Source organism: Artibeus jamaicensis, unplaced genomic scaffold, assembly GCF_021234435.1.
Source record: "Artibeus jamaicensis isolate MK-2021 breed Jamaican fruit bat unplaced genomic scaffold, CSHL_Jam_final scaffold_614, whole genome shotgun sequence".
Taxonomy (NCBI): Eukaryota; Metazoa; Chordata; class Mammalia; order Chiroptera; family Phyllostomidae; genus Artibeus; species Artibeus jamaicensis.
In genome coordinates this window covers 4,298,858-4,323,329 of record NW_026522050.1, presented here as the reverse complement: position 1 = coordinate 4,323,329, position 24,472 = coordinate 4,298,858, and the positions used below count along the sequence as shown (strand labels likewise).

General features: G+C 54.7%; 1 protein-coding gene across 3 annotated transcripts in view; it reads left to right on the top strand.

The window, feature by feature from the left end:
* CD6 (CD6 molecule) overlaps positions 1–24,472 on the top strand; it is a 34,103-nt gene that overhangs the window by 6,946 nt on the left and 2,685 nt on the right. The window contains exons 2-9 of one of the 3 annotated variants that reach the window (XM_037137786.2): positions 15,371–15,439; positions 16,406–16,756; positions 17,504–17,815; positions 18,531–18,833; positions 19,988–20,053; positions 21,345–21,485; positions 21,829–21,927; positions 22,945–23,067. In XM_037137786.2, coding sequence (XP_036993681.2) covers positions 15,371–15,439; positions 16,406–16,756; positions 17,504–17,815; positions 18,531–18,833; positions 19,988–20,053; positions 21,345–21,485; positions 21,829–21,927; positions 22,945–23,067 — 1,464 coding nt within the window. The remainder of the gene's footprint in view (positions 1–15,370; positions 15,440–16,405; positions 16,757–17,503; positions 17,816–18,530; positions 18,834–19,987; positions 20,054–21,344; positions 21,486–21,828; positions 21,928–22,944; positions 23,068–24,472) is intronic. The other 2 variants (XM_053659256.1, XM_053659255.1) reach the window with 2 other exon arrangements.

The window sequence follows — 24,472 nt, the reverse complement described above, 5'->3', positions numbered from 1 at the left end:
CAGAACAGTTCTCGAGCCACCACGAGACTGACTTGTTGACCTCTGTTTTGTTGTGAGGAGGGGGCACCAAGTGGCGAGCAAGCGCCGAGGGCTGAGACATTTTTTTCTTGTCAAAATTCGAGGAGCCCAGGGTTTGATGAGTCCTGAAGCCTCCGAGTACTGAGGTGTGACTGCATTTGGTTCCAGGCTGGTGGCTGATGCTGAGGCTGGGCCCATATCTGTAAGGGCTCCGTCACGGGGCTGCGCTGTTTCCAGGAGCCCGGAGTCAGAGCAGGGAGCACGGCTGCTTCCCGGAGAGGGGGTCACCGCAGTCGGTCGGGGGGCTGAGACAGATACAGGGGAGCTGCATCCAGGGCTGCGCCCGCACACGGAGAGAGGAGGGCGGCCAAACATCCTGGGCGCAAAGACGCTAAACAATAAGCGCAGCAGAAACTGGTGAGACAGCTGTGCTGTGCAAACGTCAGCTTCCTGGTTCCAGCGATTTACTCTAGTTACCTGATCTGTCACCGTCGGGGAAGCTGGGTGATGGGGGCACAGGGCTTCTCTGGGCTATTTTCTCATCTATTGAAAGTCTCTAATTTCAAAATAAAAAGTTAGGTGGGGAAAAGGTGTTTTAGGCAAAAGAACCTGTTTGGCCAGCAGCCTGCAGGCCGGGCAGGCGAGGTGACCGTCCCCCGAGGGTCTCCCTGGCTGCAGGCCATTGTGACCAGCCAACCCTGCTGACCCCACAGGGCATGTCGGGTGGGTGGGGCTGCGGTTCTGGAAGTTGCTGAGATCCAGGCTATTTTCCTTCTCCTGACTCATCCGGATGGGTGGTCATGAGGGTCAGCGAGCTAAAACTCAGGGGACCTCGGAGCGGAGTGACAGGCCTGTATGGGTGCACATACAAGACCGATGTACTGACCAACACCAGCCTGGCAAGCACAAGGACAGTGGCCTCTCCGGCAGCACTTCGTAAATTCGTAAACCTGTCTTTTCACATCGAAGCCCTGTGAGGTATGAGTTATTGCCCCCATTTTCCTGATGGGGTGACTGAGGCTCAGAGAGAAGTGACTTTTCCTGGATGGCACAGCTAACAGATCTTTAACTCGATGACTCCACATCCATGCTGTTTCCCAGCCCTGGAAAATGGGCACCTCGAGATTTCTGCAAGGAAGGTCCCTCCGTTTTCTGGGCACTTTTCACCTCATCTCCCATCAGCTGGGCTGTGGTGGACACGTGTGAAAAAAACCTTGAAGGTGCCCGTGGGTTAGAAACCACTTCCTGGCCAAGTGTCCACTGTGGGCCAGTCTCCCCAGCTGTGAATCGGGTCGATGGCAACCTCCAGAGCCCAGGCTGGGATGAGGCTCCGGGAGATGTGGGCTGGGAGGTTGGTGGGGAAACACAGGGCTCCTTGGGGTGCACCGGGGCCCCATGGCCTCAGCCACTGCTGGGCCTGGGTCCGGGGCCGGTGCTCATGGGGACAGAAGAGAGGGAAGAGAGGGAAGGCCGGTTCCCACCCACGTACCGTGCAGTCCTGTGGCCCGATTGCCCTCTGCCTGCCGATGGTGCTGGGAGAGCTTCCAGGAGTGTAACCGGGCAGCGAGGCGGGACGATGGGGCGAGGAGGAAGCTGTGGGGCCCGTGTGAGACGCTGGACTGGGGTCCTCTGAGGCGAAAGTGATCCCCCTGCAAGGGGGGTGCCCCTGGGTCTCCACCGTGTGTTGGGGGGTGGGCAGCACATTAGGAGGTTTCCAGGGCACCCAACCACATTGTCATGCCCTGAACCGGGCCAGGCTGCCTGGGCAGGGCTAGCAGACGCCCAGCGGGTACAGGTAGCCGGGGTCCTGTGGGGACACAGGCTATGCGAGGGAGGAGGAACCTCGGAGCCGGGAGCTTCTCCCCGTGTCTCGGGGATCCCATCTGACCCCCCACTTCCAGTTTGGAAGTCGCCTGCTGAGCCCCGAGCCAGGGAGGAAGCAGAGCCCACGCCACGTGGCGGGTTGCTGACAGAGGCACTTTCTGGTCCCCAGCCCATCCCCAGCGCTGCTTCTTTCTAAGTGGGGGTGGGGGGAAGGATTCTACCTACGCTGAAGTATAATTTTTTGCTGTAACTTTTCACCTCTAACCCAGGGTGCCTGGGAGCTAGACTGGGAGGGGGACAGAGGCAGGGAAACACGCCCAGGGCCAGTGAGGTGTGACTTCCCCTGCCTTCCTTCACTCAAGTGAACACACTCGTCAAATGAATTAAGCCCCTTGGGGATGTGCTGCACTCTCCAGAGAGTATTCTAGAAATGCCATGACTGTATCTGAGCTGGAAGACACGGAGAGTCTGAGTTTAACCCTCCTGCTCACCAGAGGAGGACACTGAGGTGCCGAGCAGGGAGTGACGTGCCCAGGGTCATGGAGCAGAGCGAGAAGCGGGGTCTGCAGGCCTCTCCTACCCACCTGCCCCCAGGGGGGCTTGGCGGGGCCTGTGCAGGCAGGCGCATCTGGGCTCCCCCTCGATGGGAGGTGGCGGCAGAGGGCCGTGGTCCCATGTGGTCTCACACGGTCTGTGCCGTCTCAACAGCTTTCCCACCCCTCCCCATCCTCGGCCTTTATTTTTTTTTTTAAACTGTTATGTCAGTGTGATTTCTGACATACTGAGAAGCTATGAGTTCCATATGCTTTTCACTCGGTTCCCAACTGTTAACATTTTACCACAATCAATTCATCATTTTCTCTGTTTTCCCATTTTTTTCGGAACCATTTGAGAGTAGTTTATAGACATAACGTCCCTTTCTCCTAAATGGTTCAATGTGACTTTAAAAAAAGGGAAGACATTCTCTCCCATAACCGCACTGCAGTGATCAAAATCAGGTAATTAACACTGCTCCTACACTGTCAGATGGTCTGCAGGTCTTTTTCAGGCTTTGCCAGTTGTTCAAAAGCAAAAGAAAATTCCATTTAATGTGCTACATTGTGTTCTCGTGTTTTTGTATCTTCCTTTTGTCTGGAACAGTTTCTCAGATTTTTCTTTCTCTTCCATTGACACTGACCTCTTTGAAGGTCCAGGCCAGCCAAATAAATGTCCTTCGTCCGGGTCTGTCTGCCGCTTCCTCCTGATGGGATTTATCTCCTGCCTCTTTCAGCAGGAATAGCACAGAAGCGGCGCTGTGTCCTTTGTACATCGTCTCACCAGGCACGTGGTGTCAGCTTGCAATTTCAAGTAAAAGGCCAGAGGGAGGGGCAATGAGCATTTATTTGAGATCCGAAAGAACAGCAATTCAGAAAGCACTAATGCAGACAAAAACGCAAATATTGTTTAGGAGGTGGACCCGAGGGATATGGAGAGAAGGAAGGGATTTCTGTGGGTGCAGAGAAGCTCACACAGTGACTCTAATTCTAAAGAATGTTTTTCGTGTTCAGTCAGGTGGCCACAGAGTCTGCTCTCTTGTTATCTGTGCAAACGGTTGTTCAGGAGACACTGCTGTTGGCTTAGTCTGAAGTTGCTCTGCTCAGTTGTAACATTCCAAACATTTGAGAAGTAAGACACGCCAGGCAGTCCATCTGGGGTGGCAGGTCTGCCTCCATTTCAAAGTGGCTCTGTTTATGTCCTTTGTTACAAGTTCGTCCCATCGCTGGTAGTGCAATTTTCTTGCTTGACCAAGGTCAAGTCCGCCAGGTACAATTACTCTTTTCTCCTTTAACTTAACATGTATCTTGTGGGCAGATTCTTTGAGAATATGTAAATATATCGCCCCCTCTCAAACATTATGGATGACTCTGGCCTGAGTCAGTTTTAACGACAGTTTCTTGGTGATGTTCTAACCCCACCATTCCTTCCACACACGTTTAGATGCTGACTTGAGTTGCTGGCTTTCTCTGCTGGTTCACTGAGTGGGAGCCAGTTGGCTCAGAGCCTGGAAGGCTGGTGCTGACGAGGTGTGAGTTCCCCGCAGGCGGGGCCCCCCAACGGCTGCCATCTTGCCTCATCTCAGATTCCGAAACTCGGTTTGGCTCCTCTCTGCGGCAGAGCCAGTCCTCCCTCCACCTGTGCAACGCTTCCCATGCCCTTGTGGAGCTCCTGTTAAGTACTGGGTGCGGTTTTTAGACACCGAGGAGACGGGACAAAGCCCCGGGCTTCACTGAGTGTATAAAAAAACAGACCAACAAGTAAACACGTTCTAAAAGCGGTGTCATTTCAGAGAGGAATCTGTGCAAGAAGGAAATTAAAAGCAAAGTACGGAAAACAGCGAGTGACTAATATGGGGACATAGGTGAGGCCTCTGAGGGCATAGGAGCAGAGCTCAGATGGATGAGATTAGCTGGGAATGCGGAGATCTGGGAGCTGCAGGTCCTTGGCGGGAGCAGCAGGTCCTTTGGGGCAGGGGAGGAGCAGGTGCAGGCCCTGAGGCAGGGGGAAGTTGACAGGGGGAAGGGGGGAAAGATGGAGCTGGAGAGGTTGGCAGGTGTTGGTCAGGGAACTCAGATCACCTACGGGCTTGGATTGATTCAGAGGAAATGGGAAATCATCAGAGAGCTTAGAGTAAAAGAATGGGATCAGATTTGCCTAAACGTGCACAGTTATTCTTCTTATGAAATATTTTTCTACAATCAACTCCTCTGTTAACATAACTACATTATTTAAACCGAGGAATCTTCTCTCACTATCATATATCTCAAGCCAATACTACTTCAATAACTAGAATATATTCCTATAAACAAATAAGACGCTGAAAACGAAAGTGTCACTAACCAGCCTGCCGTTCAGGCCTGAGTCAGCCGTCCCCTTGTTAAAAAGTGTTTGGGGGTTAAAGGCTGAGCAGCCCCACAGAGAGGTCTTGAAAACCCAAGGACTGACAAATTTGAAAAAGAACAATTTTCTTACTCTGGGATTCCACACTATTTAATCTGGGATCTTAAACTGTGTGCTACCTGGCAGAAAGGTGAGCGGCGTGGAGGTAGTGGGGGCAGTGGGGCTGTGCTGTGAGGGCCACGAGCACAGCCTGGTTGGCCGCCTAAACTCCGAGGCAGCCTCCCCCAGTCCCCAAAGTCAGCCCCCGCTGGCCCGGTGCACTCAGCTAACCGTGGAGAAACCGAGAAACCCAGGCCCTGAGACAGGGCAGGGACCTACCCAAGGTCATCACAGTAGCTGGTCTCAGTTCTACCACCCCTCATCGTCCCTCCCACCCGATTGCAGCTGAAAAATCAGACATGATGTAAACATTAGTCATCCTTATCGTAACAACGTTGTAACAACCACATTAAAAGAAGTCTCCCGCAGCACCCTCACTCGGCACAGCTTCTCGAGCTCAAGGGAGTGTGCAGGTCTCGGGTGCATTGTGGGCCTGCGGCCCGGCGGCACGGAGGAGGCTGTGCACCAGGCTCCTTTCAATCAGTCTTGGTCCGGCAGCTGTGGGAACATGGACACGTGTTCGATTCCAGGTTCCACGTCCTCTGTGACCTTAGGCCAACTCCTGCCTCTGAGGAAAAGAATAGGGGCAACTTGTAAGTCAGTGCTCTCTAGATAGACTTCAGAGCCCTCTCTGAACATCTTCATGGATGATTTTTAGTGACCCGCGCCTGTGGGGGCTGTCACAGGCCACATCAACAGAGCCACGAACTGAGTACCACGAAGCACTTGTAGGTGTCCAGACTCTGGGGATCGGGAAGTGAAGGAGGAGCACGTCCCTCCGTTTTGTGGGTTTGCCTCCTCCTCCCTTCCAGAATCCCCTAGAAGCTCTCCTTGGGGCTCACCCCAGCCCCTGCCGCCGGAGGCAGCCTTTGCTGCGGGTACGTGTGTGACTCAGTCTCCCGGGGCTGCCATACCAAAGCCCTGTGCACCCCAGTGCATGAACCACAGAAATGTATCGTCTCCCGGGTCTGGAGGCCGAAAGTTGGGGCCCACGCCGTCAGCAGGGTTGGCTCCTCCCGAGGCGGTGAGGGACAGTCTGCCGGGCGCCTCTCCTGTCTTCCCGCGGTTAGCTGGCATTCTCTGGTGTTCCTCGGCTTGTAGAAACATCACCACAATAAAGAAGGTCGCATTGGGAGGTACTGGGAGCCAGGACTGCAACTGCTGACATACCCTGTTCTGTGGGACGTAGTTCAACCTACAGTAGCGTGTGTGTGTGTGTGTGTGACTCAGAAGTGTGGGGGTGCTGGGTCATGACTGTGGAAATGTGTCCTGAAGCGGTTGGACCAACGTGGCCCCCCACACAGGAGGGTGCAGAGTCCCCACTGACCCCCATTCTCACCGAGGCGTAGCATTCCCACCCTTCCTTTTCAAAAATTTTTTCTATTGCTGTTCTGTCACTGCTGTCCCAGTTTTTCCCCCTTTGCCCTTCTCCGCCCAGCCCACCCCGCCCCCACTGTCCATCCCCACCCTGTTGTCCATGTCTGGGGCTCATTCACATGCTCTTTAGCCCCTTCCCCTCCTTCCCCCCAGTATCCCTTCCCCATGCCCTTCGGCCTAGTGCACTGTTGGTGGGAATGCAGACTGGTGCAGACACTGTGGAAAATAGTATGGAATTTCCTCAGAAAACTAAAAATGGAACTGCTTTTTGACCCAGTGATTCCACTGCTGGGAATATACACTAAAAATCCCAAAACACTAATTCGAAAGAACCCGTGCACCCGTACGTTCATAGCAGCGCCGTTTATAATGGCCAAGTGCTGGAAACAGCCTCGGGGCCCGTCAGTAAGTGCGTGGATTGAAAGACTGGTGCATCACACAATGCAGGACTGTGCAGCAGAGAGAAAGAAGGAGCTCCTACCTTTGCTCCAGCATGGATGGAACTGGAGAACGTGTATTTTTAAGATTTTAATCAGCTATTTTACAGAGAGAGGAAGGAAAGGAAAAAGAGAGGAAGAGAAACATCAGTGTGTGGTTGCCTCTTGCACACCCCATGCTGGGGACCTGGCCTACAATACAGGCATGTGCCCTGACTGGGAATCGAACCCGAGACTCTTTGGTTTACAGTCCAGCGCTCAATCCACTGAACTAAACCAGCCAGGGTGGAACTGGAGAATATTATAAGTAAAGTAAGCTAGGTAGTGAAAGACAAATACCATATAATTTCACTTATAAGAATAATCTAATGAACAAAATAAACTAACAAGCAAACTAGAACCAGATACATGGAACAGGCTAAATTTATTTTTATTCTTTTTTTATTTTTTAAATTGCGTTTATTGGGGCTGAGATTGGCTAATAAAATTACATAGGTTTCAGGAGCACGATTCTATGACACATCATCCATACACTGTACTGGGTGTTCACCACCTGAGTCAAGCCTCCTTCCGTCACCATTTATCCCCTCACCATTCTCCTTCACGGTCGACGATCAAGTGAGGCGAGGTAGTACCTCCCTGTGGCCTCACTTCCCATTTCTCTGGTCACTGGGAGGCTGGATACTCAGCATTTCCTGTGCAGTAAAGAGCCTCTTCCTGCCCCTTGCCCATCTTTCTCCTGTTTGCCTTTTCCTTCCCGCTTTATAAAAGAGATTCTTTGCTGAGCTGCGTTTCCATTGGGAAAGAGAAGGAAAGAGGAAGGGGAAGTCAGGGCAGCTTTTCCGGCCTGGAATTCCGCAACCTGCCCGCACAGCCACTGCTGCAGGGGAAAAGCGGAAGACCGCTCCAGGTCCTCCGTCTCCCTCCGGAATCCGAGGGGCCGGTGCCGTGCCGGAGCCCGGCTGGACGTAATGTATCAGCGGGGGCCTGATCAGCCACTGGACTCAGATACATTCCAACTTTTCTGCAGTGAAATGTGTGATTTTCACATCGCACAAAATAAACAATGACTATGGACAGCCTGTGCCAGTGCTGGTCAGGTCTTGCCACCGACACAGTTATGAGGACACTTCGAGTCTGAGGGCACTGGGGTTTCAGGATTGCAGTAAGGGGCTGCGCGGGAGTGTCCCCACAGTGGCAGTTGAGGGTCCAGCCCTGTGGTGCCCACTTCCCCCTCCAGTCTTCTGGTAGCCCCAGAAAGGTGAGATTAGCACCACCATTTATGTGAACAAAAGTCACAGGGGCTCAGAGGTTAGGAAATCCAGGTCCTCGCGTTAAGAGGAAGAGATGGGATTTGAACCCACATCAGTCTGACTCCAAAGCCCACGCACTCCCAACTCTCCTGGGCTGTCCCCAGCCCTACACCGGTGGCTTCTCAGCTGCTCTGCTCCCCAGGACTCTGCAGTTTGAAAGCAAGGTCACTGCCAGAAGAGCAGAGTGGGAGGACGGGAGGCCCACCTCCAACCTCTTGGAAACCTCCGGAGGGTCCATCGCACTTCGGCATTGACCCGACATCCAGCCAGGTGTCTGGTGGCGCAGGTGGGGGGAGCCCTACACACCTGGTACCGTGGGGAGAGGCACTGGCCAGAGCTCTTACCCATCCCTGCACTTCAGGGGCTGAGAAGGCAACACTGTCTTCCCAGCACGCCCATCAGGGCTCACGTGCCTTGGCAAAGAAGGACGGGGAAGCCCCGCCATTCCACCGGCAGGGAGGAAGGGGAGGGCGTCCGGAGAGAGTGGTGGGTCGCCCGGCCCTGCGTGACCTCAACTCCCAGCCCACTCACCCCCTGGAAAAGTGCAGGGGACAGCTCCGAGCCTGCGGGACAAAGGCTGGCTATCTATCACCTCTCTTCCCTTTCTCATCCCTGAGAACCCCTGCTCGCCCGCTAGGACGCCTCCCACTGGTCTTCTGCTCTTTGGAGTCGGAGTTAACCCCTCTCGCCTCTGTTTCCCCCGGGGCATCTCGTTCTGACCACGGGATAACTCTTATTCCTGACCATCACCCACTCTGAGTCCATCTGTGCCCGCCACCTGGGAAGCACCTTAGATGTCCTTTGTGAGGGGAAGTATGAGACAGTCCTGGGGCCTAGAGCTGAGAATGTGTGCCTGGACTTAGAGACCTAGACTCACATACTGTTTTTCACCTGCTGGCAACTGTGACCTCAGGCAAGTCATCTCGCCCCTCTGAGTCTCAGTTTTCTCATCTGGAAATCAGACTTCCTGAGGCCCTTACGGAGATGAATGAGAGCCTGTGCCGCGTGTATAAAAGAGGGGCATGCAGTAGGCATTCAGATGCTACCCCCTCTCGAAATTTATTTCCTGAACTTGAACTCCTGGGTCCAGTGGGCCATAGGAGTTCGGCCGCTGCTGGCCTCCAGCTGTTAATGACACAGGTGGCTATGAGAGTCAGGCTGAATCACCCCAGTGTCTCTCAGCTTCTCCTTTGAACCTGGATGAGTGGTGGGTGGGGAGGCGACCCGTGTGGCGTGGAGCCGATGGGTACAGGGACAAGCCTGGATGAACACAGATGCTGAGCCAGGGCTGGCCCCTGCTCCGCCGAGGAGACTTTGTAGTCACAGCCGGAAGTCCCACCCTCTTGGGAAGGGCTGTGTTTTCTTATTAGGAGAAATGCCCGTGACTTCTGGGGTCTTCTGGCTGCCTGATGTGAAGGGGGCTTTAGGTCACCTCAGAGAGGTCTCAGCACCAAGCCTGGGGGCTGGGGTGGTCACCCCTTGCCCACACTCAAGCTCACCCAGAAACTGCTGTTCCGGCACCTCGAGGCGACTTCAAGCCAGAGTCCCTCCTGAGAGCTGGTGGGTGGGGGCAGCCCCCAGGGGAACCCTGCACAGCCCAGCAGAGTTTTCGCTCCACTGAAACCCAGAAACCCAGCCCTGTCCTATACACCGAGGGCCAAGCTCTAGCAGGTTTTGTTGCTGAATTTGATATCTTTGAGTCTCTAGCTTAACACACCAGGCCCTGTCCTGAGTCCAGGCCTTTGCTGGTGCTGCACCCCCTACCCAGAATGCCTCCTGCCTCCTTTCCCTGGTTGAAGCTGCCTGATTCAGTGCAAAAAAGAGGGAATGTGGGGCACAAACTTGGATTTGACTCCTGGCTTTGTCAGCTCCAAGCCGTGTGACCCTGGGCCAGGAACTTTGTATCTCTGAGCCTCTTTGTTAATCAGACAGGCTCCATAATGGCATCTTTTCCCAGGGTTAGCATGAGGGTTCCTTAGGAAAGCACTGGGCACAGAGAGAGTCCTTGGTACACGTGGACCTGCTCCTCCTGCCCCAGTGAAATGCTCTGTATCCATCAAGGCCTGGTTCAAGGATCACGCCTCCGCAGTAACCTCCTGGACTCTCTCTCCTTTGGGTTCCTCCAGCATGTGGCGCACGCCTCTGTCTGCACCCACCACAAGGAGATGGAATTCGGGATTCAGGGCAGCTCCTGACCCCGGGGCTCTTGGCTGTGCCCTGGGCTGAGGGCAAGGCTGGGTCTCCCTCAAGGACTCGTTCCCACAGTGCCCTTGAGGCCAGAGCAGGCCTGGCTGTGGGCCTGGCTCAGGAAGTGGTGGTGGCAAGTGAGTTACAGAGACTCCCATTAGTGGTAACGGTAGCATTGAGCATGTGCTGTGTGCTCTGTAGTGTCTGTCAGGTGGTAATTAAGGGAACGCAGTGAGCCCTCCGTGAGGGTTCAAATCTCAATATTGCCTCTTATGAGCCCTGCTGTCCTGGAAAGTTCCTTTACCTCTTGGACTCCCATCTGTAGAGTGGGGGTAATAATTAAATCTATCTCCAGACACTGAGAAGGAGATTAAAGAATTGAAAACTATCCAAACCACACAGATTTCTTTACCCATATCAGCACACGAGAACCGTTGGAGTGGGTATTGCTGTGATTCAAGCAATTTACAAAGTTTTTCACGTATGTTCTCATTTAAATCACTGATGTTTTTATTTTCATCACTCAAAGTGATATGTATGACAAATGTTACAGAATTTATAAAATTAAAAAAAAAACTTAACAGCAATGCTAAGCTTACCTTCAAAGATAACTGTTACTACTACCCTGTTATAGAATCTTCCAAACATTTTGTTAGAAATATTGCAAAGACTCAGAAATGTACTGACAGCATCTTACCAAAGGTGGGAGCCTTTAGGCATTCACACCACCCAGATTTAAGAAATCCTTACATTTCTCTCCATGTTTGCTCCGATCTATATTAATAAGAAAGAAATCATACAGGTACTGTTAAAATACTTCCTTACCTCTGGTCCCTAGAGCACTTCGGCTCCAAAGCGTGGTGGGCCCACTCTTTCCTTACATGTTTTTATACTTTTATTACACAAAATGTACTCATACCCACTAGATGGTACATGTGGTATATTTCACAAAAATGACATCATACCAAACATGTTGTTCTACAACTGACTTTTCTCACGCGGTATACTATGTCTTCAAGATCTAGACCAAGATATGCGTCTAATTCATTCTTTTAACTAAATAATTCAATCTATGATGATAACGCAGTATCTTTAATTATTTTCTGCTGGTGAACTGTGAGATTACTACTGAATTTTTCTATTACAAGCAGTGCTTTAAAAAAAATCCCTGTAGATATCTGCATGGGAACATACCAGAGAATGTTTTTCCAGGATATACGCATAGAGCTCTTGTTTGGGTGTTAAAGTGTGAGCATCTTCAACTGCAGGAGGCATCATGGCCACTTTTCCTTCACATATTTATAAGGCTATGCTCATCCTGCTTATTTTGTGTAAAACCTGCTTTTCCCACCCACACTACATCTGCACACACACGCCTATCACAAGTGTACATTTGTGCTCATGGATTCTGCAAGATCTGGTTGGGTCCTTCTGGCCAGTAGAGGCTGGGTCTGTCTCCTCATCTCACTTGGCTACTTCGAGGTTTCTGCACCTGTGAGGTGAGGGAGGCAAGTCATGCGGACGAAGGGATTTGCCAGAGGCCCCGTTAGTAAGGGGGAAGCTGGGTTTCCATCCCAGGCTTGTTCTGTTCCAATCCGATACTCTGTCTGCTGCCCAAGCCCTGGCAGATGGTTCTACCCAAACCAGATTCAAGAGCCCCGTCCAAGACCTACTGAGTTGGAATCAGGGAGGAGGGTCCGGGACATCCGCTTCTGGCGCTCAGTGGTCTGAATTCATACGGGGGGTCAGGAAGATGGGGCCAGTGTCTCTGGCCTACTTACTGGCCCTCTGGGAGCCACCTCCTTTCTGGCGTCCCACGGGATTTTTATTCTGAGTTGCTCGTGATCCTGTGAGCCTGGGGTGTGTCACCTTACCATCTGGTAACTGCAAAGAAGGAATAACTTGGCACTTGAACCTGAGAAAGCCTCGGGACCAGGACCACAGGAGCCTTTGCTTTGAGAGGAACTTCTGTTACCATGGCAACTGTGGTCTGCATCTCATGTCCTGGACCACTGGATGCAATGGAGAGCCAGGGAGAGAGAGCAGGTTGTGAGGAGGGACAGCTCGGCTAAGGTTCATCAGCAAGATGGGGAGGGGTGAGGAAAATGAAGAATGCAGACTTTGCCGAGCACAGAACTGAGGGTTTCTCAGGGCCATCTTTTGCTTGGGGTGGAATGTCTGTACAACTGATCCTTGAATAATATGGGTTTGAACTGCATGGGTCCACTTTTATGTGGATTTTAAAAAAAAAAATACTATTTATTTTTAAAATAGGAGTCCCAGAAATCAAACACACCCCACCGCCGGGGTGTTGCATTATCTTTGGTCTTCCTTTCAGGGGAGATTATGAATTGTTCTTCACTCCCCCTTGGGTGTGGCGGTGAAGAGGAGAGAATTCAATCTGGGCTTGCAGGGAAGATGTCCTTCCGCTGAACATCCTGGGTCGTGTGACCTGGTGACAAAAGACAAAGAGGCTGCACTGCTCTGACCGAGTGGCTGAAGCCCTCTGGGGCAGGGACTCTGGGAGCCTTTGTCACCACCTTCCTCTGCCGATGGTGCGCGGCCTTGCCTCGGGCAGCTACAGTAGGCCTTTGGAGACGAGTCCCTGTGGCTTGCTGCTGACTTGTAGCACCACTGGGGGCTGGGCTGTCGCTGGCCAAGCCCTGTGAAGCCGGAGGGAGTTAGGAAGACCACCTGGTTGTCAGCACTCTCTGCCCCACACCCTTGACACTGTCACTGAAGCAGAAAGCAGGATGTTGGGCTTCAACTCAGGGGAGCAGAGCGGTTAAGAGTGCGGGCTTTGGAACCGGCCTGCCTGGGCTCAAACCCCAGCTCTGACATTTTCTAGGAGTGTCATCCTGGGCAAATTATTAAACCGCTTCGTGCCTCTGTTTCCCCACTATGTGAGCTTGCTGTGAAAATTAAATTGGTTAATTTATCTAAAGTATTGTTTAACTATTTTGGTGACAGTTGTCCTTGGAGCTGGCAGCTCCTTCTCATTCTTAGTCAGTCAGTCAATCAACAAACACTGTACTGAGCACCCCGGGGGCGCAGGGCTGACTCGGCCTTGGGCCCTGCCCTCCAGGGTTCTCTGGTCCAGTAGAAGACCTGTGTGCCGTTATGCATGACAAAGCAGCTTCCCAGACCCAAAGACGTGATACAGAACTGAACTTGAGCCCTCCACGACATACACGGTCACACACAAGCACATGGTTCCACACATAGATGTAGCCACACACGGTGGTACACACGATCACAATCATACACTCACACACACACACCACAATCACACACACATGTGCACTGCAGCCAGCGTCTCAATCCCCCCACCGCCCCAGCACACATGGAAATATGTGGAAATACTGAAAACCACACTGGAGCACCGGGACAGTTGCCATGGGAACTGGGATTCCAAAATCCTAACTTGAGGGCATCTGAATCCTTGTTCTGAATATTTCATTAGTCATGGAGTTCGTGCTCTGAACTCTGAGTGATTTCTCCTTCGGGGCCAGGCTGGGCAGCCACGCCGGGAGTTGGTGAGGACAAGCAATGAAAGGCCTGATTACTTTCTGTCTGAGGGACGGAGTGGCCCAGACAGGTGCTTGTGCGAGAGCTCTGTCCCGAGGAGGGGTGTGTGCGTGCGCACGTGCACGCTCGTCTGAGCGTGTGAGTCCCTGGAATCTTCTTAGTGAGGCTGAGAACGTGTAGCAGCCGTGCCTGTGTCTGCAGCCCCTGTATCAGTCAGGCCAGGCCAGGCCAGGTTGTGGTAACAAATACACCCCCAATCTTCACGACTCGACACAGTGAAGGTTCACTTCTGACTCACACAGAATCCCAGTTGGGTCAACATCCCCCTTCATCTTGTAGCGGCAGCAGGAGCCCAGGACCTCAAATACGGCCGTGACAGGGAAGAAAGAGCCAGAGGAGGCTCGTTGCCTCCTACCTACCCTGTCCCCGCAGTGGACACGCGTCCACCTGCCTAGGCTTCCATGGCTCCGGCGTAAGCACAAGAGACCCGGAAATGGGGAGGCCTTCCTTTGTGTGCACAGTAGTCCCTGCTACAGCTCTCCCTTTGTGCTTGTGCAAACTGGACCGCCCCCGCCCAGCATGGAGCCCCTTCCTTGGGGACAGTTCAAAGGCTGGCTCTGACACTTGCTAGCTGGTGGCCTTGGGCCAGGTATGACTCAGGGTCCTAACAGAAAACAGATGGCACGCTCAAAATGGAAGTTTGAAGGGGGCTTATTCACAAAAGCCCCTTTACAAAGGATGATGCAGTAAAAGGAACTCAGGGCAGCTGAGCTGTTACCACCCTGGTCCAAGGACACAAGACCAGGGAGTGGCCAGTGAGACAGGGGAGGCGAGAGTCAAGGATAGGTGACTGGCTACCTTGAAAGGACCAATAGAAGGACCTAGCTTACCCAAAGGATCTTCCTGGGAGGGAGCCGGGGAAATAAACACCGGGACCTCCCTCCTGTCCCTGCTGGGGCTCTCCACTGGCTGAGCCGAACGGAAGCCAAAGGGCCCAAGAAGATGCTGATTTAGACCAAGCAGGTTGTCCTCCCAAGGCCAAGTGGACATCACGTATGCAAACACCTGACATAATCGGTCCTCCACAAATGTTAATTTCTTAGGGTCTGAAAGCCCCCTTTGCAGTCCAATGGATCACAACTCAGGAGGTGCCAGTTACCTGAAAGTCTGGTGTGAATCTCTTGAATTTTCTAAACAAAAGTGGTTTTACTAAAAACAACTCCATTTTCAAGATTCCTTTGTACGTCAGATATTTTAGATATTAACTCCTTTAAGCCCTCAATATTTTCCTAAGTGCCTTGCCAACGAGCTGGGACCCTGGCACAGAAAGCGACTGGGCCATGCCGGTCACTCAGCCAGCGAGTGGGTCTGGCCTCGAAGCCTGGTCCTCCCTCTCTGCTCTGCTGCGATTCCCCAGGACGTGTGCATGACTCACACAGGAAGTGGAGAACGCTGGGGGTCCGATGCCTGAGAACCTCCCTCTCCCGAAGGGAGGAGGCAAAGGGACCAAGGTCCGGGGCCACGTCCTTTTCCAAAGGCCCAGTACAGCTGTGGCAGGTTCCAGAGAGTGTGCCCCGCCCTTCAAGGCACCGCTGTGCCCTGCATGTCTGAGTCCACTCGCTCACCGGGGCTGCTGCTTGTTGATTTCAGGTCACCCATCTCCAGCCCCGTCCGGCCAGCGCAATACCAGCAGGGCAGAGAGCCGGCCCACGGAGCCAGGTGAGGAAATTCTCTTGCTGGGATTCATGGTCAGTTTTCTGAGACCAAGCAGGTGGTGTTCTGGGGTGACTGAAAGGGGAAATGGACTTTTAGGGTACCAGGGAGGCTCTCTAACTTCAGACGGCACCTCTGCTTCTTAAACCAGTATCTGCAGGTCCACATTAGATTCCCTTGGAGCTACCATCTTTGAGAGGCCAGTGATAAAAAGTCACATATACGAGACAGGGTGTGCAGTGAGCATTTTAAAGGGATTTGCTGAGAACAAGCTAAAGGATCTTCGGTGAAGGTTGGGGGGTTCCACCAGGCGGGTCTTAGATTAACTGGACAGGTATTTATAAAGGATCTACTCCGTGCAAAGCTGCACACCGACACTGGGGGTGCAGCCCTGGGCAAACATATGCAGGTGGGCCCCCCAAGGAAGGGCTCTGGGGCAGGGGAGAGCCATCATACACGCTTGCAACCCGTCGCCAACCCCACGTCTGTCTGTCCCCCAGTGTTCTGGGGTCACTGTGGCGCTCCCTCGGAGCTAGTGCCCTGGGAGCAGAGGAGAGGCCTGCGTGCGTGGTGCCTGCAATACCTGGGGGGCCCTGAGCCCAGAACTCCGCCCTTCCTGCACACAAGGGTGCTCTTCAGACAGGGGCAAGTGAGGAGGGTTTGCAGGGACCGGACCCCTGGTTCTCCGTTGCCCCAGGCCTAATTCATCCTAACCTTCAGCGTCACCCTCAGCCCCTCTTCCTGACTCCAGTGAGAGCCACAGGGTCAGGCTTCAAAGGGGGGGCTTGTGGATGAACTCTCCCAGCCCCATTTTGCAGACTGGAGGGCTAAGGCCCAGGGTGAGGTAGGAAATTGTACAAAGTCACTTAGTAGGCCCGTGGTGGGGCCTCTGGCAGTCACCTGCCCCCACCTGTTCCTGGGTGGGCAGAGTCTGAATCCGCCCCGGCCCCAGCTGGTGTCTGGTATTTCCAGGGGAGTGGCCCAGGGTCCGCCTGGTGAATGGGAGCAGCCGCTGCAGCGGGACCGTGGAGGTTCAGCTAGGACAGACCTGGGAGCCCTTGTGCTGGAAGTTCTGGGACTTTGTCGCCGAGGAGGCCGTGTGCCACGTGCTGGGCTGTGGAGGGGCAGAACGGGAACCGGTTTCGCCAGCTCTGCCGTCGTCGGAACTGCCACCGGACTGGGCCACGGGGAACGCCAGCGGGCCCCCAAACACCACTCAGGCCCTGGTACCTGCAGTCCGGTGCAGAAGTGCTGACTGGCAGTCCTGCCAGGTGGTGGAGGAGGAGTGCATCAGCGGGAGGCCAGCCCAGGTCACCTGTAAAGGTACAGCGGCCTGCCCCGTGCCTGCCAGCTGAGCCCCTGCCGGGGAAGGGGGAGAGAGCACCTATTTCCCGCCGGCCTTCAGCCAATGCCTCTCACTCTGGTCCCCAGCCCTGGGCACTGGGCTCTAGCCTCCTCCCCGGGACCTCACCCCCCACCCACCACGCAAACACAACAGGTCCCCACACTGGAGCAACTGCCACTTTGTATCATTTCCAGCTCTGGGTGTTTCCTCAGATCTGGCCTGCGGACCTTTCCCCCTGCTAGATCTCCCAACTGGCCCACTTAGTCCCCAGCCCGACCCCTTAGGTCCCCAATTCTAACAGGGTCGTAGGCTTTACTTGCTGGTGCCTTCCTTCGTCCTGCCCTGGACTTCTGTCTCCTTTAGCTCCACCCTTACCCACAGTGTACATAAATATGACAAGTTCCCAGGGCCCCTTGGCACTGCAGCTCCCCAGCTCCAAGGCCTCGCTTTTCAGGCCCCGCCTGCAAGTGTCTGGCCCCACCCACGAATTTGCACCAGGTTATGAGCCCTTTGCACCGGCTCCCCAGGAACCCTAACCAGTCCTCCTGCCTCTGCTCAGCAAGTCCCAGCCCTGCAGGGTTCCCCTGTCCTGCCCACAGGGTTACAGGCCCTCTTGCTGGGTCCACAGCCCCATCCACAACTATCCAGCCCAGTCCCTACCACCGCCTCCCTTCCTGGCCCTCTTCCCACCCCCATCCACAAACCCCTTGCCCTCCCACCCCCAGAGAATCGAGCACTGCGGTTGGTGGAGGGTGGCAGCCCCTGCGCTGGCCGCGTGGAGATGCTGGAGCACGGCCAGTGGGGCTCTCTGTGCGACGACTCGTGGGACCTGAAGGATGCCGACGTGGTGTGCAAGCAACTGAGCTGCGGCTGGGCCATCCAGGCCCTGCCGGGCTTGCACTTTGCCCCTGGCCAAGGAGCCATCCACCGGGACCAGGTGAACTGCTCGGGGGCCGAGATCTACCTGTGGGACTGCCCAGGGCTGCCTGGAGATGGCTATTGCGGCCACAAGGAGGACGCTGGCGTGGTGTGCTCAGGTCAGTGGGCGCCGTTTCTGAACCCCATCCTCCACCAGCACTTGCTGCAAGCCTCCTGGGCACCGGGCCCGGAGTTAGCGCAGGACACACGGTCCCTGTCCTTGCGTGGTCACCATCCAGGAGGGAAGATGAGACCCAGACAAACATACCCCTGGGGAGCAAGTGGTAAAAGTCCTGAGAAAGGAAGCCAGGCGTTATTTAGGCTGCAGGCAATCCGGAGCTGGAGGGATAAACCCGCCCACCTTCTGGAAGAGGTGGCATTAGGGTCAGTTCTTCCTGAGCGAGGGTTGGTCACCTCATTCAGAGCAGGGAGAGGCACTGGAGGCAGGGAGGCAGGGAGGCCCCGAGCAGGCTGTGGGCAGCCCAGATGAGGCCGTCTGGTCCAGCCAGCGCTTCTCTGTAATAGGCATAGGAGTCGGGCGGGGGTCTTGTGAAGTGTAGATTCTGATTCAGTAGGTCGGGGGCAGGACTCGAGATTCTGCATCTCTAACCAGATTCCAGGCGATGCTGCCGCTGCTGGTCCATGCACCACACGTTGGGTAGCAGGGGTGTAGGGCACTGAAGCCCAAGTAGACAGGGGAGGTGAATCCCGGGGAGAGAGCACACAGATCTGGAGACCTATGGGCTGCGGGGTGTTTGCATTCATGGGCGCGGGCTGGTGGGAATTTGGGCCCAAAGATCCTGGCCTGATGCCGCCCACCCCCGTCCCCTGCAGAGCACCAGTCCTGGCGCCTGACTGGAGGCATTGACCGCTGTGAGGGGCAGGTGGAGGTACACTTCCGTGGGGTCTGGAGCACAGTGTGTGACAGTGAGTGGTACTCATCTGAGGCCCACGTGCTCTGCCGTGCCTTGGGCTGCGGGACGGTGGCCGAACGACCCCAGGGGCTGCCCCACTCCCTGTCGGGCAGGATGTACTACTCCTGCACAGGAAAAGAGAGCACCCTCTCCGACTGTTCCTGGAGATTCAACAACTCCAACGTCTGCGTGCAGTCAAGGGCAGCCAGGGTCCTCTGCTCAGGTACCCTCCCTCCCCCCCCACACCCTCCCCTCAGATGCAGACCAGGAATTCCACCTGAATCCGCAGCCTAAGAACTTGCAGCCCAAGGAACACAGCGTAGACCAGGTCAAAAATGACAAAGGCTGGCATTAGAGGGGCCAGTGTCCCTAGCATGCCCAGGCAGAGGTTGCTAATTGGTCAGGGTGTATTTTCCACAAATCCTTGATTTGGCCTCAGAATCAAATACTTACTATGGCATTATAATATGCTAATCAGTGGTCTCTGTGGACTGGGCTTGGCTCAGGGGATACAACCAACTTGTGGTCCCAGGGCTGGTGACCACAGTAAGAATACATTAGGAGACACTAATAATAGTATCAGTGGCAGTGTCTGGACTCCCTGTCACGTAGCAGACTATGCTGAGCCCTCGGTGAGTCTTACTTTGGCAGAGCCCCGCATCCCCTCTGCGGACTGGGTTCTATCGTACCTTAACAAGTCTGAGGCAGCACCGATACACCACTCCACTGGTATTTTATTAGTGGACAAAAATGCTGCCAAAATAAACTCTTGGCGTGTCATTAGGTGCGACAATTTCAGAGGTGTTAAGGTATGAAAAGGCGAGAGAGCGTTAGTCCTGAGCAAACGTGGTGTTAGCTGTGTCTGGGGAGTTCCGATGCCCGGCTACCGGGTCCAGGGCCGCCATTCACCAGCCAGAAGGCCTCCGTTTCGGGACCACGTGGATGCTGATATAGCCACTCCGAGGATAGCTGGGAAATCAGAGAGCAGCTCCACAGGACCTTGGGATTGGCCATCCCTTACCTGTCACGTGCTTATGGTAATACCGAGGGTGCCGGCTTCCCACCTCCTGAGGCCCACCTGGAGAGCAAACCCCACCGAGTGGGAAAGGGAAGTGTGGTCTGGAGCAGATTCTATGGAAGGAAGAGATTATTCTTTTATTAGCCCTACATTCTAAGCCAAGGGCCTTCACTGCGTTTAATCCACACTGTTCCTCCTTGTTGTGGGGGGTGGGAAAGACAGGTTTCCTCAGCCAGGGGCCCCCCTGGGACCGTGCCCCCAGCTCCAGGTCACCTGTCTGTCATGTTCAGTTCCTGGCATGAGGACGGGCACATAGTAGGTGCTGTGTGTCCAGCTGAATGAAGTGTGCTTCCTGACAGGTTCCCAGAAGTTGCTCAATCTGTCCACACCTGAAGTTCCCACGAGTACGCAGCCTGTCACCGTCGGTGAGTGTCGCTGGGTTCTCAGTGTCTCAGAGGCCCAGATGCACACGTGCATTTGTGTGTGAGTGTGTGTGTCTGCCTGGGTGGGGCCAGGCGGTGTGCCCTCCGTCGCCCGCCTCCAGACGCTGGACTTGCCTCCCCGAGGCTTTCTTGGTGCCTTGCGGCCCTCTGCCCTCCCCACCCTCCTCCCGTGTCAGCTCCACCGCTCCCTGAATCCTAGTGTCCCATGGATAGGAGTCTACTTCCCACTCTCCTGTGAGCTCCTGTAGGGCAGGAGGATAGAGCTGGAGAGCTGAGTTGGAGTGACAGGGTGAGGACATTGAGGGTGACAGCCAGTGTGTTTATAATGTCCCAGGCACTGGCCCAGCGCTCTGGGTCATTACTTCCCAACCCTCGAATCTTCCCAGCAGCCTCCTGGGGAGGTCTCATCATGACCCTTACACAGGGGAAGGAGGTCCAGCTCAGAGGTGAAGCAACAGCTAGCCAGTGTTGGCTGGAATTCGCATCCAGGGTTCTGAATCCCAGACCCACGCTTGGTGCATCTGCCAGCTGTGTGTAGCGTGGCTGGCTTCAGGGCAGACTCTGAGGGCTCAAATCCCAGCTGTGCCTCTCGCTAGCTGTGTGATATTAGGCAGTTCTTAACCTCTCTGAGCCTCAGTTGCCTTGGCTATAAAATGGGATTGAAAACTATAGCACCTCTCCTAGTGTTGCTGTAAGTCTCCAAAGAATACATATTCATAAAGCACTTAGAACAGGGATTAGTACACAGCAGGCACTGCCTGAGCATCAGTTATTCTCGTGATTATTCAGTCCAGGCCTGGGGTGTTCACTACCAGGGGTGGCTTCTCTGGAAAGGTCACCTTTGTCTTCTCCATAGAGAATCAAGTGGCCCTGGCAGAGCCTCATGTCCCTGGGTCCCCGCCCACAGCTCCATCACAGCGTTGCACAGGGTTGAGCCGAGTTACTGATGTCCCTACTAGACAGAGACCGTGATGGCCCGTGATGCCATCACCATGCAGTAGGTACTCAGTCATGGTTGAGCAAAGAGAGATCCCTGTGGGCTGAGGGCCAGGAGAAAGCTTCACTCAGTCGCTTATTCATTCAGGATGTATTTCTTGAGCACCCACTATGTACAAGGCACCTAAGAGCAGATGAGAAAAAAATTTTGAAGGGAAGAGGAGGCTAGGTCCAAAGAAAAAGCAGCTCAGCTGCAGACAGGATGGAGAGGGGAGAAAAAGGACACGGAGAAGTCTGTGTCCATTCTTCCTCCCTGATTTGGGGTTCTTGCTTCTAGAACCTTCTGTGACAGTGAAAATGGAGGACTGGAAGTCTCGGGAGCTGATCCTTTTTATTGCCTCTATTATTCTGGGAATTCTCTTTCTTGGTTCACTCATCATCATCGCCATCATCCTCTTGAAAGTTAAGGGGAAATATGGTAAGTGCAGGATTCTGGGAGCCGTAGGGAAGGCCCTGGGATGGGCAGAAGCCGGCCTGAGGCGCAACCCTCTGAGGGGGATGTGAGCTTGGGGGACCCCATCAGGAGTAGCAGTGACTCGGCCCCCCAACCCTGGACCCGGGAGCACCTCCTGAAGGGGAGGACTTTCCCAGCATACCCCGGAGAAGTGGACCAGTGTGGGTCCCACGGGAGGGTCAGGCTGTGTGTACGTGTGTGTATTTGGAGGGTGGGTGAGGAGGGAGGTGTCTCGATGAGAACAGAACCAGGCAGACCGGAAGGGGCCAAAAAATAACTTATAGAATCTCTGCCTCCCCTCCCTCAGCCCTCCCTGCTGTGGTGAACCACCAACACCTACCTACCATCACCCCAGCAGGGGTCAATAGCTATCAAGATGTCCCCATCACCATCCCCAAAGAAGAAGGTAGGATGTCAGCCATCCTGGGGGAGGGGAGGGCTGGAGATGACAGGAAGGGTGTCCTTTCTGGAGGGTCCGCACTGTTTAGGTCAAAGCAGTGCCCTCGCCAGGGATGAGACCCGGGCCAGCCCACTAGTGACTGTGGGACCTTGAGCACATCAAGTCTCAATCTGATGAGCAGATGAGCTTTCAGTGCCGTCATTCTGGGACCCTAGGCTTTCAAATTCTGACAGGCACCGCCCGGGGCATTTGGGACTGGGCTGTCATTGGAAATCTCCACTCTGCCGATTGGCTAGTCGGTTGCAGTACCAATGCCTCTTTCCATGGCTTGCCCAATCAGCCTCCCTGCAGAGCCCTGTCAAGATTTTCCTGGAACGCAGTTTTATTTCATGCTTTCTGAATGAAAAAAAAAAAAAATAGATCACGCACCCATGTTTCATGACATAGGGATTTATACCTCCCTTAGAAACTCTCCTAAGGGAGTTGGAATGTAATCACGTTGCATTGTGAGTATGTTAAATCTCCTGTCCTTGAAAACCAGTGCGAAACTCGGCCAAACATTATCACCATTCTCTGCAGTATCCACCTACCTGAGGGGAGAATGTGAATAACAGAGCCCAGAACCAGGCCAGGCACCGAGCAGCCCCTGCTGCACAGGATGTCCTGGAGGCCGAGAGCCACCCTGCCTGCCTCTCTGGGCAAGGGAGAGCCCTGTGCCCCAGTTTCCTCAGCTATAAAGTGGGGACGCTACCGTCCCTCCCTCCCAGAGTGGTTATGAGAATTAAACGAGATGATGTTTGTATATGTTAGAACAGCGCCTGGCGTGTAAGTGACTGCTAAGTGTTTGTCACAGAAGGAATGTTGCTTGGTTTCCTGTTCGAAATGGGCGGGAAGCGCTGGGAAGACCCAGGCTGGGAGTCTCGGACAGGTGGGCCGCCCGCTCGCCATCCACGCCCCCTGTGGCCTCTCCCTGCACCCTCTGCCCACCACTTGGCCACTCCCCGCGCTCCGTTCTCTCCCCAGTTCCCAAGCTGCCCGTCCAGGCCCAGGCCCCGACCCCCGCAGACCCGGACTCCAGCTCGGACTCTGACTACGAGCACTATGACTTCAGCGCCCAGCCTCCCGTGGCCCTGACCACCTTCTACAGTGAGTGTCTGGGCCCGGGCGCCTGGAGGCCCTGTTGCCTGAGCCAGGGAGAGGGCCCGGCTGCCTGGGGACCCTCAGTAGATCCCACCTGACGACCCCCCGCACAATGAGGGTGCGAGTACCCTTGCTGCCCCCTGTGTTAACTATAAAGGGCCCCGCACTGAAGTTTTAAGGGCAGTTTTCGACCGGGCACCTCCGTGTCTGCAGGCACGCCCACTCCAGACCTTCTTCCCTCGCGCCTTTGTCTCTAGCCACGCAGGGTCTGGAGACCCGTTTTCAACACTCACCCGAAGGCGGCTGTGTCTGTGTAAGATACGAGGGAGTCCGGGGGACAGACACAGTCCAGATGGCTTCCCGTACACTCCCATGCTCGTTCTGTGCCCCCATTCTGTGCCCCTCCCCGCAGCCTCCACTGGGAGCCCAGCTCTGCCTCCTGCCTGGCTCCGTCAGCTGTCCTCTCTGCCTGCTGGGGTGGCAGGGCCCACGCAAAGCCGGGAGTTTGAACGAGAGCAGAGAATCCATGCCTGTTGTGGAGTCCCTTGGGAGCTTGTCACAAACTCCTGAGACCCACCCCACACCTACTACAAAAGTTAGAACGACAGTTAGGCAGCGTGTGACAGAGACCCCCAAGTGACAGTGGCCTGAGACATTGGACAGGGCCCAAGGCCCTTCTCTCTCGCCACTCTGCCGTCCCAAAGATGTTGTCCTTGTCCACATGGTTCAGAATGGCTCACCACTGTGTCCACGTCCCAGCCAGCAGGAAGCGGGAAGGGAAGGTGGGGCAGGCCCTACCCTTAAGGCCAGAGATGCCCACGTGGCTCCCACTCAGGGCTCACCAGCTGGAGCTTAGACCCACCAGCTGCAAGAGAGGCAGGGAGATGAAGCCTCTGTCCTGGGCCACTGTGTGTCCAGATAAAGGCCCGAGGGTCCCCTACTGCAGGAGAGAGATGTGGGACAGCCAGCCATCTCTGCCGCACCTGCTAGACCAGAGCCTCTGGGGCAGGGACGCAAATGGCTCCACTTCGGGTCCCTGCACTGGCGTTTGGGGCCCCCCGGGATGAGGTGTCCTCAGGACCTGAGATCCTGAGCCCAGGCGTGGAAGGTGTAAGACTGAGAGTCCCAAATCCTGAGACTCTGACACTAGGAGTCAGTGGTTCCTGTTTCGAAAGAGCCGACTCCAGGATCCCGGACACTGGAGCCTGGAAGATCTTATGAGTCTGTGTCTCCTTGGTTCTGAAACGAAGGTGCCCCAGAAGCTGTGACAGAAAGATTCCCGACCCTCCAGCTTACGCTGGGGGCTGGCTCCTCGAAGGGGCAACGTCACACAAGGAGAGACCCCAGGACCTGATATTTCCTTACGTGGAGGGAGGGGCAGCTGGGGACAGAGGGTGCAGGGAAGTTTCTG